The sequence below is a fragment of the Lampetra planeri genome, chromosome 1, assembly GCF_965212315.1.
Source record: "Lampetra planeri chromosome 1, kcLamPlan1.2.h2, whole genome shotgun sequence".
Lineage (NCBI taxonomy): Eukaryota > Metazoa > Chordata > Hyperoartia > Petromyzontiformes > Petromyzontidae > Lampetra > Lampetra planeri.
The window spans coordinates 20,442,571-20,455,783 of NC_136107.1; the positions used below are offsets into that span (position 1 = coordinate 20,442,571).

At 49.6% G+C, this 13,213-nt stretch overlaps 1 protein-coding gene across 1 annotated transcript; it reads left to right on the forward strand.

Annotated features, from left to right (window-relative positions):
• Nucleotides 1–214: 214 nt before the first annotated feature.
• Nucleotides 215–12,189, forward strand: LOC144723474 (uncharacterized). The gene is made up of 3 exons (XM_078602262.1): nucleotides 215–1,402; nucleotides 6,984–7,146; nucleotides 12,144–12,189. Exons 1-3 carry the CDS (start codon nucleotides 505–507, stop codon nucleotides 12,187–12,189), a joined length of 1,107 nt encoding a protein of 368 aa, XP_078458388.1. The 5' UTR covers nucleotides 215–504.
• Nucleotides 12,190–13,213: the final 1,024 nt, after the last annotated feature.

The following is a 13,213-nucleotide window of genomic DNA, read 5'->3' on the forward strand; positions in this document are numbered from 1 at the left end:
AGCCAAGCGAATGTTTGAGAGCACTATCCGCTGTGGTCTATCACACCAATGTGCGCACGTAGCTGGATCGGGCCGGGAGACACCGGCTAACGCTTCGTGAATAGCTGAACTCCGATCCACCCACGCCTCGCTGTCCCCCCGACCCCTCCCCCTGCCATCCTGTCGGCGCATGTCACAGGCGGACTCGCTCGGCCGTCCAGGTATGAGCGCACTTCAAGTATCTTTTACCGGCGTAAAGCACACAGCCCCGTCCGTCAAAACAATCCGGGCCGCGTCCACCACTCGTCCACCGCCACTTTGCGAAGGTCTCAATGACGGCGAAAGACCTCGGGCAGAAGACTCGCGATGGACACCGGGCGACGGCTAAGGCGCGGCTCGCAGTCATCATCGTCACCGCCATCTCATCATACTGGGCAGGAAGGGGGATTGGAGGGATGCCCAACACGTACTCAATGGTGACGGTGCGCGTGTTTTAGGCTGTAGCCGAGGCTCAATTGAAGAGCGATGGACATGGGAGCGAGACGGGAGCGCGCCCGCAACGAGGACGCGCGCGCCTCTTGCAGCAGATCCGACAGCGCGCGCAGCCAGGCGAGCTCCGGCTCCCGGCACCGTAACGTGGAAGGGTCCAGCACGGGCTCTAGCAGACGCGCCAGCGCGGAGGGAGGCTGCAGTACAGGGTGCCAACATCCCCACGGCGCGACGGGGTTCGGGTTATCTTCTGGATGTCACAACGTGGAAGGCGCTTGCCTGGGGTCGCGTCCACACGGCCGTCGGGGAGAGTCTGGCTTTGACTCTCGCTGTCCCAACGAGGACGGCTCTAGCTGGGGCTCACGGCAGCCGAGCGCGGAGAGCTCCAGCCTGCGCTCTCGCCTCTCCTGCGAGGAGGACTCCAAGCTTCGATGCCGACACCGCCACCACAACCACCAGGACGGCGGCGGCGGCGAACGCGACCGCGGCGCCAGAGGGGAACGAGGTGAATCCATCTCGGGGTCCGGAGGCACGTCTTACAGAAGCGACGATGACGACGAAGACGACGACGAGGAAGATAACGATGTCGGTGGCTGTCGACGCGTCCGGATCGGCTCCTGTGCACCCTGCGACCACACAGACCTTTCCGCCATGAGCAGCAGCAGCCAGCCAAGCGACAGCTGCTGCTGCTGCTCGAGCGAGTGCAGCACGGAGCGCACTGGCACCAGCACCCCGTGCTGCTGCTGCACTTGCGGGGACCAGCAGGGCCAGCAGCAGGGCCAGTTGCAGAGCCACAGCAGCGACTGCAGCAGCGAGCGCACGTCGTGGCACACGCAGGGACCGGGGACTCCGACTCGGCAGGAGCGCGGTCACCGGCTGAAGGATGTCGGCACGGGCGGAGGGGTGGACGGCAAGGATCGCAAGGCTAAACGAGGTCTGGTGGTTCATCTTCTTGGTTCTTTCGGTAAAGTCACGTAGAAGGGAATTAATAAAATAATAAAAATAAAACATAATAAAATAATTCTCACGACGTTTCGGCCACAACGCAAGCAGCCGTCCTCAGGTGAAGAACAGGTCTGTCGGGAAGACAGCGTCTGAATGAAACACCCCAGGCTTGGAGAGTATATTTAAGCTGGGTTGGAGGGGGAAGAGTGCCTTGACAAAATAATTTGCATTTCAAGATGAATTTGCATGTTTATGGGAAATGCAGATATGGGATTAGTACTACTTGTGAAATGCGTAGGAGGTGGACGGGGGGTTTCAAAGTCATATTATGCCCGTGCATTATGCAGGATTAGCAGCATCAAAGGGAGGGGATAGGGGTAGCATTAGGTCTGGTCTGGTGGTGTTGGTTGGTGGTGGGACTGTCGATGTGGAAAGCCTCAGGGTGGCATAGGCATTGACACATTCGTGGCGAGACTTACGCCGTCGCCCACTCAATGTGGCAATTTTTTGGGAACGAATGATGGAGACCTTTTTTAAATTAGCGTGGACAGGGAGCCGATGGGCAGTTTTAACTGTAAGAATTTCGCATTATGGATGAACGCAATTAAATGCGTAAAAATTTAAATTTCTATTGATTAATTAATTTCATTCCAAACGGCATCACTCGGTGGAGAGACGCCGTTCGCCCCATCCACCCCGCACGATACGAGGGAATTCTCCAGGTCGGTGCCTCCTCTTTGCCGTGACATACGATCACCGCTGCTGATGAAATGTCTCGCTGAGTGGTCGTGAGTCGTTTGTATGTATAGTGAGTACATTCAACTTCATTCGCGAAGTACGTAGGCAAGCGTGCTAATCGGAGGTAGCTGCTGCCTTTCTGACAGAATGGTTTATCCTACACGTTGAACAGCTCTTTGTCAATCCGCTGCTGCATGAAGGCCTCCCGACTCCATATTATGCGTAGAGGTTGCTGGTAAGTGCAGGGTGATGAACATGGGACATCAGTTCGATATTACTCGCCACTGATGTTAACTCTGCCCGGGATTCTAAATTAGTCTGTTTGGTTCATTGCACAGCGTGCTAACCACTCGGGCACTGTTCCAATCCTCCTGAACGTTGTGATCATCGCTTAATATGATACTGTGACTTTTTTTTCTGTTCATAACGGAGGAGATGATCCACGCCCAGTTAATAATTATTATATTATTTGTTTAATAATGAATGGGCCTTCCACAACAATGTTTCTCACGAACATTTGTATACACCAGGTGAACCCTCCAACCGATTCTCTTCCTCTGAGTCCCAGCAGCATGTCCAACGATTGTGTAGCACTGCCCTTAAAGCACTGTCCAAGCATCGTGCGCATTCCGAGTGATATCCTCATGTCCCTGCAATAATTGTCTGGGGTATACGTAACCCGGTGTGTTTTTCACCTCCAACAAAGTGAACTTGTTTTTCCTTGGTTGTACTCGTAATTATGTTGAACCCGACTATGTGGCCTTGTTTATTAACAATCATATTCGACCATTTCACGGATTTAATTGTTTGCTAGATGACTATGTCATGGGCACATCTGAGATGGTTAATTATTTATCCATTCATCTTTACGCCTTCATTTGTTCCATGCGCTTTGTGGCAAAACGTCCTCTAATGATGGTGAAATTAATAGGCAAGCGAGAGCAGGTTGAAATGCTTTTGGAACATTGACCTTGATAATGAAAAAACACACAAGTGTCTAAAGAGTAAGGTTATCACTCGATGGTATATTACCTACTATTACATATGGGTGAGCAACATGGACACTGAACATTTTGCAGAGAAAAAAAATGCTAAAATGTTGTGGAAAGTAGTACGAAGAGGTGCATGCTAGGAATTACACCGAAAGACCGTACGAGGAACACGTAGATGAAGAAGAAATGCAAGTTCAGATATATTGACCTAATACAAATCTAGAATGACCTAATAACGTTTTAGAGCGCTTGGGTAGGACAAGTCTCTAGAAGGAGCGATGGCCGATTTGAGAGACTAATGATGAAGTGGCCTGATACAGTTTTTTTGGGTTACATCGCGTAAATATATAAATGTGTCATTAAACCCGCCAACACCCAACACAGCCAATTAGTAAGATTTGTCACGTAAACAGAACACGCCAATTCGTTTACTAGTACAGCACAACTGGTGTACGAGTACGACACTTCGCCAGTTCGGAGAGCTTCAGGCTTAGTGCTGCTTTGAAGCGAATCATCAAATAATACATTGTTTAAATGCATGCCTATAAGGTCACCATACATAAATGGGAATTGCCTGTACGCAAACAGTAACAGGTACTGCAATTTTATTGCACGCAAACGACAGGAGGTACAATAACAATGTGCCTGGATAAGGTGCGTGCATAATGTACGTTGATTACCATATAAATAACCCATCTGGCAATGGGTGCCAATTGTAATTTATATGCATTCATTAATCCCCCTCCCCCGTCGCACGTCATCACATCTATCCCTCTATTTAAGGAATGAATTAAGAGGATTTCTACACAAATCTGGCTGTCGCCTGATTAAGCTAGTTGTAATTACTGGCAAAACGTTGTTGCTCTACAACACACCGGTGTGCTGGACTAGTAACGAATTGGCATGTTCTGTTTACGTGACAAATCATACTAATTCACTAATTGGCTGCGTCGGGTGGTGGCAGTTTTACCGACACATTTATAATAATAGGGGTTTCCCCCTTTTTTCTGGCAACAAAACTGAAACCTTTTTACAAGGATTCATGTCTGCATTAACCACAATACTTGCAGTCAAAATGCAAACAAAAAACACACTATGATAATATATGCATTGTCCTTGAAACGGATTGGTCCACACCAAGGGACGGCTTTCTTTTGAGCCTCGACCCAATTGGTGCTCGACCAGAGGACGCCAAAAGGCGTACAGAGATGAGACACATTTATATTTACGCGATCTAACCCCCCCAAAAAAACCTATAATATGGATGATATTGGTCACGAAAGCTTGCTACGTGTTAAACTGATGGAGTGGCAGCCAAAGGGGGTTGTTACATATCTTGTGATACGTTCGTCGTGACGATGGAGCGATGAGGTCAGCTCAATGGAAAGAGCTGGATAGATTGTTGCAACACGAGGCCGTGATGGGATGGCGACAACAGCTGTCTCCCCGACAGACCTGGTCTTCACCTGAGGACGGCTGCTTGCGTTGTGGCCGAAACGTCGTGAGAATTATTTTATTATGTTTTATTTTTATTATTTCCCTTCTACGTGACTTTACCGAAAGAACCAAGAAGATGAATCCCTGCAGTCACGAAAGCTTTAAATCGAAACAGTGGATATGTATCATGTATGATGATAATATGCAATTGGGTGGAATGGCTACACAGTGCTTAGGGCACTGCTGCTTATGAAGGCGGCGCTAAGTTAAATTCCTGGCCACACAGAGCAGCGCGGTGTGGAGGCCTTCGCAGAGGGCTGCAAATTAATCGATTGTGAACATTTAAATAGGCCATGCATGTCTTCTTACGAAATATAACGTTAATAACAATAGGCTCTCTCACCTGGTTAAATAGTAAATCAAATATAGCCATGTCCCTTGCCTCGTGGTGTTCATACGCATTCCGTACTTACCGAATTCACCCTTAACTCTTAAGCTTCACAAACCTTGTACGAGCATTACAAACACAACACACTCTCACGCAAACTCTGAGCCAACTTATCCTCCTCCCAATGACGGTGACGATGTCTCTTAACACCATACTCCAAAGTCGTTTCCGATTACACTGCAATCACATACTTTGTTGTGTTTTGAATTTCGGGGTTTCTTTTTTTTCACGCGACCCCTCGGTCCCTTGCGGCGAGAATTTCAGAACGCTCTGTACATCACAGCACAGGTAAGCACACATCCACGGTGCGCTGACACTGAGGAATCTTGAGGAGGAGTGGGGGGGGGGTGTCGCTACCCCGAGGAAATTCCTGAGGCAGGGCAGTGGCCGCCCCTTGGATCGCTCAAGTCTGCACACTGTGGGGATCAATTGGCTTTTTCATTCAATCAAAAGTACTCTGGGAAAGAACTGCTAATTATGAGTTAATTTTCTTCCGCCGAGATGGTGGCAATTTACTTTGAACTTTATCGCACCGCACGTAGCCAACCGTGCTAATCGGAGGTGCCGGGGGGAAGGACAACAAATTACGGTTTATATCGCGCATTTCATAAAATCTCAAACACATGGTTCACATCACCACAGCTTAAGATTTCACGGTCTGCATGAGCCTGGTCTGCACACGGCTGCCCCTTTAGGCTGCTGAATGGGGATTGCTGGCGCATCGAGAGAGCATCTGCGCCGACTTGTCCTTCTAACACGACTGCACCACCCTATCTTGTGTAAATGCGCAACTGGCAGTGTTCCCAACAAACGTTCGTGTTGGCTTCGAGTAATGTTTTGTTGCAGTGGATAAACAGTGGTGATTGGGTCACGTTAGCTCGAGTTCTTCAGCAGCAGCGGCGACCACGCTCCTTCTTCCACTCTTGACCTTTGAACTTCACCCCCATGGAACCTTCTTGACTCAGAATGCATTATAGACATAGCAAGTCGTATTGTTACGCAATTTGTTTAGTGTTGAACATTTGTTTAAAGAGTTTGTTTTAAAATTGAACGTGTCGTGCGCCCCTTGAGTTTATATATGTTTTAAACAAGGTTCACACTCCAGGGCCGGCTTGCAGAGTGGACAAAACGCAGTTTATTCATCACGCAGACAACGCTTGTTCTCCCTCTAAAGGACGTTAAATCACGTTTAGTCTGTCAGCAGAAGCTAAAATGCCAAATCGACAAGCGGGTCAATGTGTCAATTGTCATTAAAAAACATGGCTCATCTCACCAACCTCACCAGTCGCTATTCAATGTCATCTGTATATTTTAAGCTAGCACTGGATGAAGGCTTAAAGCCATTCCCCATGGTATAGTGCAGATGTGGTGAGGCCAAATCATTTAAGGGGCCTGGTCTCTCTCCTCCAGCATCCTCTGCCACACATTCCAGTATCAGAATATGTATTTATCCTGGAGGAATCCGATGAACTACAAAGCTCTTTTTCACACATGTCTAGTATTTTGCCTACGACCAATTCACCCTGCACGTGCCAAATCTCGCAGAAGTCGGATCCTGGTTGGCAGTCGAATGGGAGGCTACCTCCAAATACCGCATGTTGTAGGCGTGGGCCTTTGAGGTGGCCATGAGATGGGCAGTACAACATTCGATTAGATTTGTGTCGTCTTATTGCTTTGGTTTTCTCCGGGCACTTTCTCGCACCCCAAAACACTTATTCATGGTATTGTGTAAACATTGCCAATGCAGGACTCTTCTAAAAAGATGCCTTGAGATTTAGCAATATTTTTTTTCAGGATGAATAAAGGATATCGTTATCTTGAAACTTAAGGACACATGCACACATCACAGCTCGTTTTCACAGATGTCCAGCATTTTCACAGATATCCACTCGGAATGGAAGGAGGTTAACATACATACGCACGTGCACCTGCTGTGTGTGTGTGTGCGTGCGCAGGAAGCGTGAGCAGCTCCCAGGACGACCAAGAGGCGGCTGGACGCGCAGTGGCGTTGGTCATCAATGGGGCGCGCCGCGGCTTCGTGCCGCTGTGCGTCGACGTAGCAGGCCTCCTCCGTTCGCAGCGCAGGTACCAGCGCCAGCGGCCCACGGGGCAGACCCAGTACTCTTATTTTTGTGAGCACAGCAATGCTTTGCCAACTGCCGGGGGTTCATCATCATCATCATCACGATCCATGGGGCAGATAGCAGAGGTCGCAACCGGGTACCCGATACCCGTACCCTACCCGATACCCGGCTACCCGTACCCGGCCAGGTACGGGTACGGGTACCCGTTTGCGACCCTGGTGCGGCCGGGTATGGGTACGGGTAGGCCGTGAGCAACTGGTGAGTAACCGTTTGTCACTCATTTCGGGTAGGGTACGGGTACAGGTAGGGAACGGGTACCTGTACCCGGCCTGGTACGGGTATCGGGTACCCATTTGCGACCCTGGTGCGGCCGGGTACGGGTACGGGTAAGGAATCAAAACCCGTTTGCGACCTCTGGCAGATAGCCCGTAGTAGGTGTCCACTCCACATTTCGTTATTTTTTTCCACTTTCCTCTGTCTCGTGCATATATTGCTCAAGTAAGTGGCCACATCTTTCTTGCATGAATCTCTTATGTGTCGTCGTCAGGCCATTGTCTGTGAGGTATTCCTTTCTTTCCGGTTCCTTCCATTTTTTTCATCCAACACAACATATATGTCCAAATAGTGCCAGTTTCGTTCTCATCACTGCCTGCGCGGAGTTAGGTGTCCTGAAAATGCTGGGGGTTGGTAAGTCCACAGTTGGCTAGGGATTGCGGTACGTTCCTGTTCACGGGTACTCTGCGTTGATGCTTCCGGATTGACTGGGAGGCTGCACCGGTATTTTCCCCCTTGCCTCGGTCAGCCCCACCTGCTCGTGCATAGCCGCATTGACCAACGTGGTGAAGTATGGTCAAACAAACCCCCTCGAGAAAAACGTGTGGGGGAGACCTTCATCCAATAGAAGATGGACAATGGAGTGTGTTATTATAATTATTAATAAAAACAACGCTGTAATATTAAAGTAATGAATCATTATGGCAGATTATTGAATGGTTGCATACTGATATTCATGGTGAGATTGACATGATTATATGAAATATGCATGGCATATGACCCAGTTGATAAAGCAGTAGGACTCTTGATCATGAAATACGTAATAATTTACCATAGCACACTGTTTCTATATAGACACGTGCATATACTTTGTTTATAAACTCGGGTCTCTACCTATCTGCTTAAATACATACGTACATTATGCCATCTTTTGTGTTTTTGAGCACATGACACACGTGCGCCAACTTGCTGCTTCCAGCATGCACCTCAGTTTTTTTCCGCACGCATTTCGCACCTCCGATAACCACGTTTGGCTACGTACAGTGCGAAAGAAGTTCAACATACATACATACCATACGGTGCGATGGGTACTCGAGTATTTAGCCTGAAAGACTTTGCAGAGATTTCTATCAGCATACACCCTTTCCAAAGCATTGCACGGCATCAGAAGCATCTCATCGGAAGCGGCGGGCTAAATAGAACTTTCACATACCCATGGTGGCTGAAACATTGCTTGGCATTTCTGCTTCTTAAGATTTTAAAGAAGCAAAGTATAAACACGGTTTCGGAAAGAAGCTGAAAAGAAATGGGAACAAGAGGGCAGCAGTTTTGGCATTTCATTGTGTCTAAACGCCATTGTGAAGACTGACGTCTCAGTTACTAAAGAAGGTCAACATGACATGCGGGAAGTATTTTAAGTTGTTACTTCAGTCCTGCTGCGGGTTACCGCCGCCGTGGTGAAAAGGTTCGCACACCGGACTTGCAATCCAGGATCGTCACGGGAGTTCAATCTCCCGGTGGGTGCAACAATTAGCAAACTTTGTTAAATCCCCCCCCCACCCCCCACGGTTCTGTTTCGTCAATGCAAGTCATTCATTCCCGTTCAACCTGATGCAAGGCAGCAACTTGTTTTGTTTTTTTGCCCTCTCGTTAAAATGACACAAAACGGACCAGACCCATTTGTACGATGTAAAACGCCAACAAAGTCAAGTGCCAGACGAATGCACACCGCGCATCGGGGACATGGTTAGCCGTGTAAACCCATGCCAGTGGTGCCATTTCCTCTCCCGCTTGAACCGCCTGCGTCTCGAATGGGCCGCGTGTTACCTTCACTGTGGGGCCCCTTTTGCTGTGTCATGGGGAAATGCTGGTCCAGGCATTGACCGAGGAAGCCAAGGAATGCAAATTACCCAGGGCCATCTCTCATCTGGTGGCGTTGAAGCCAGCGCAGGCACCTGCACGTTCATTCGCTCTCTAACAACCCAAGCAGAATATAAGCTCGTTGTTGTTGAGCGTCGGCATTTTGAGAGAGAGAGAGATAAATCATTGGAGTTTACTTCAGCATAAAATCAGCAGGCTGTGTCATACAGACGTTACACCTACAGTGTATACGTAGGGTGGGTGGTGGCAGTGGAGCTTTGCACACTGCAATTTGGACCAGACGAACCAAGTTCGATTACAAGGCTACGACTAACATTGCGTGGTGTCTGAACCAGTAATGCCTCTCACCCCCTTCACTAACCCGCACTGACCAATGTGAGGAAGTATGGTAAAATAATTCCCATGTCCGACATGGTGTGTGAGGAGGCTTTCATCAAGCAGTGGATTGACAAAAGGGGTGTAAATTATTGTTCTGATATGTAGGAAAGGCCTGCATTTAATTGCTTTTATAAACTAATATTTAAATCATAATGCAGGTTTTTTTTTTGGGCTAGATCGTGATCTAAGCGAAAAATCCTATATTTTGGATAATGGTTGTGAAAGCCGACGTATTAAACTGAATATTTAAGTCAATTGGCCAATGGGCCTTTTGAACCAGACGTGGATATTATTTAATTTTGGTGATGAAACAGAGACACCGTTACTGTTCATGAATGCATTCATAGGCTTCATTCTACTCATTGGTTCTATCGGTAAAGTCACGTAGGTAGAAAAATAAAATAAAATAAAAAATAATATATCACGATGTTTCGATCGCAACACAAGCGGTCGTCCTCAGGCGGAAAAAGGCTTCATCCTGCTTGTACATACGGTGCGAAAGAAGTTCAACACATGTCCATATATGGGGGTCTCTCACACACCATTCTTCTAGTTGTGCTCGTCCCTCTCTTCGCTCTCAACAAAAACATTCTTTAAGATTCCATTCTTGGCAATGACCGTTCTGGGCCTATCTCCTCTCACTTGGAAAATGTCATCTCCAGTTTTCAAAATTGGCCACAATTCCTGCGCTGATGACACTCAGCTCCGCACTTCCATTGGCTCCTCTGACCCAGCCCGGGGTGTGTTACTGTCCTATCTTGATGCAGCCTCGGCTTGAAAATTAGACTCCCTCCTGGTATGTTGGGTTGTCACGTCAGACGTGGTGCGAAACATCGGGAATCATGGCAACCCAAAAGCACATCGGATAGTCATCCTGATGTGTGGTGACACGCAGATGCTTCGTGTATACAACTTGTGTGGCACATGTGTGTGTTTTAACCCGCAGGTGATAACCCATTGAGATGAATCCTCTTTTGCAAGAGAAAGCTTGCAAAACAGACGTACCTTGCAATTACACATATTTTGTGTTATCACAACCATCTTTACATCATCTTGTAGGTGAGGACATTATTAAAAGTTCCCTGCTTCCTTCAATGAAGGCTATTTGACTGTCCTGAGAGAACAAAACGCAACTCGAGGCAAGTTATTTGAACAACTAAATATTGGCTGACTTGGCTGACGTTGCTCGTGGCTGCGAGAAGATAATTGCAGACAGTGATGGACCTATCCCCACTCACAAGGCCTGACACATGCTCCTAAAGAACACTATAATCTTATTCTTTGGGTCTTTCGGTCAAGTCACGTAGATAGGTTCAAAGAAAATAACAAACAAAAAACTATGACGTTTCGATCGCAACACAAGCGGTCGTCATCAAGAAAAGGGGGTTAGCTTCTAAAGGCAAACAGTTTATAAAAGGTTTGAAATGAGCGTAGCCCAAATGTCAGCAGCATGGGTGGGGCAGCTGATGTTAATGTGAGTGGTGGGCGGCGACCGCGACGGTGGTGGGTTTTCCACCAATCAAAGAGCTGCCAGGTAAAAATTAGCATGTCAATGTAAGATCGGTGAGTGGCCTCCACAGCGAGCGCGCTGAGGTGGCTATGTTAATGGAGAGATTAGCATGTTAATGGGAGATCGCAGAGCCGTAACCTCTAGGTCGGCGCGCGAAGGTGGCTGTGTTAGTGTGAGAAAATTAACCTGTTCATGTAAAATCGGAGAGCCAAAAATAACAACTAACATCAGATGCTGGTAGGATGAGAACATCACAGCCAGTTATGACTTAAACTGGTTGATAACGTACTTCCAATGATTGCTCAGTTTGTACCCATCTTCTCGGTTGAAATTGTGTTTGTGTGTATATGTTGAGTAGTTGTTGAGTAGTAGACGGAGGTACTCGGAGACGTAGGTGAGTTAGTGGCTTCCGCCAGGGTTTATAAACACATATCACTATCCCTGGTTCCCTCTTTACCCCTTCTACTATCCCCGTTCCTCCAGTGACCCCGCTTACGTCACGGGGTCTCCCTTAAATACCCTAGGAGGGGTGACGTCACGTGCACTGCCCAGCGCGTGCGACCCCACGTCCCGTGATGTCACCGCACCGGACAGCGCACACGACGCCACCACTCTCCTCTACTCCTCTACATCACCCCCCCCCGTGAAAAAAAAACAGCCGACCCGGCTGCAATCACCCCGCAAGCGGGGCCCCACACTGGACCGAAGACCGAATATTCACGAGTTTGTGTGCCTGAAGGTATAACCGGCTGCTAGAAAACTAAACCTTAGGGCAGCATGGCCCCTCAAGCAGAACAGCAACAACAACCACAACAACAAAAAAATAAAACAAATAGAGCCCGAAGGCCTCATCCGCCGGATAGCGCCGAATGGGCGCCAGGGGCTGGGCCCGCTGAACGGCCATCAAGGCCGTCACCGGAGCCGCATCCCCCTCGAGCGGGTATGCGCTGCTGGCCCGCTCCCCCATACGGTGTCCGCCACCCATGCAGGTGGCCCGTCAGCGGGCAACAGGCCCACCGCCGTGGCCTCCGGTGACCGGGGGGTCTCTGTCGGCCTCACTCGGGAGGGGCCTGGGGGCACACACACAGGTCGGACGTCACTTCCGTCAACGAGACCCAGCCGGTCAGGCACGCCGGATACATCATCGGCCGGCCGCTCCGGAATTGGGGGTGGATCCCCCAGGGTAGATGGAACATAACGTTTGAGCCAGGACGGGTGCACTATCCACTGCCAGCGACCGAACCGAATCCGGACGCATTGCGGCCGGCGGACCTCAACAACCTCCACGGGTCCCTGCCAAGGGCGATGCAATTTGGCCGATGTGCCAACGGGGACCTGGGGACAATGCAGCCACGCTTTTTGACCCGCTACCCACGGGAGGCCAGCTGCCTGGTGTTTGGGCAGCCGCTCATTAGCCGCCTGCCGGCTTGCGGAATTCTCAGCAGCGGCCTGTCGCGCCTCGCGCAGCCGGTCAAGTGCGATGGACTGCAGCGGGGCCCGGTCCCGGACAACTGGGGCCTTCCTCCGCGCGCAGTCGTGGCAACCCTTCAAAATCAGTGCCACGTCACCCTCAACACCCGGCCAGTAATAGTCCCGCTTAAGGGTCAATAAGGTCTTGTGGTAGCCAAGGTGCATAAGCTTCTCGTGAATGGCACGGGTTAATTTACCACGCAGGCTAGTGGGCACAATCACACAATAGCGTTCCAATTGGGCATCCCAACGCATGAGTAGTCCGTCATGCACGGCGATCGCCGGGGCAGCCGACGAAGCTGAGCTCCGGGCCTTATGTCCGACACGGTGCCGTAGCTTCAGCAGAGAGGAATCCTCCATCTGCAAGCCGGACCATACCTCCCGGGGAAGTCCAAGGCCGAAATCCGCGGGCGACGCCGCACCTGGAGGGGTGTCCGCCTCGGCCGACGCGACCAACTGGGCCACGGCGTCCCCTGGGGCCTTGCAACGGCTAGAGCCCAGGGCGCAAGCACACCCGCCGCCTGCCGGCAATCGGGATAAACCGTCCGCATTTCCATGCTGTGTCCCCTTCCTGTGGATTACATCAAAG

Coding starts and splice junctions, on each gene's coding strand:
- LOC144723474 (XM_078602262.1), top strand. CDS start 505: ATGGACATGGGAGCGAGACGGGAGCGCGCCCGCAACGAGGACGCGCGC. Junction 1,403..6,983: donor GGATCGCAAGGCTAAACGAG/GTCTGGTGGTTC, acceptor GTGCGTGCGCAG/GAAGCGTGAGCAGCTCCCAG. Junction 7,147..12,143: donor CGGCCCACGGGGCAGACCCA/GTACTCTTATTT, acceptor CCACCCATGCAG/GTGGCCCGTCAGCGGGCAAC.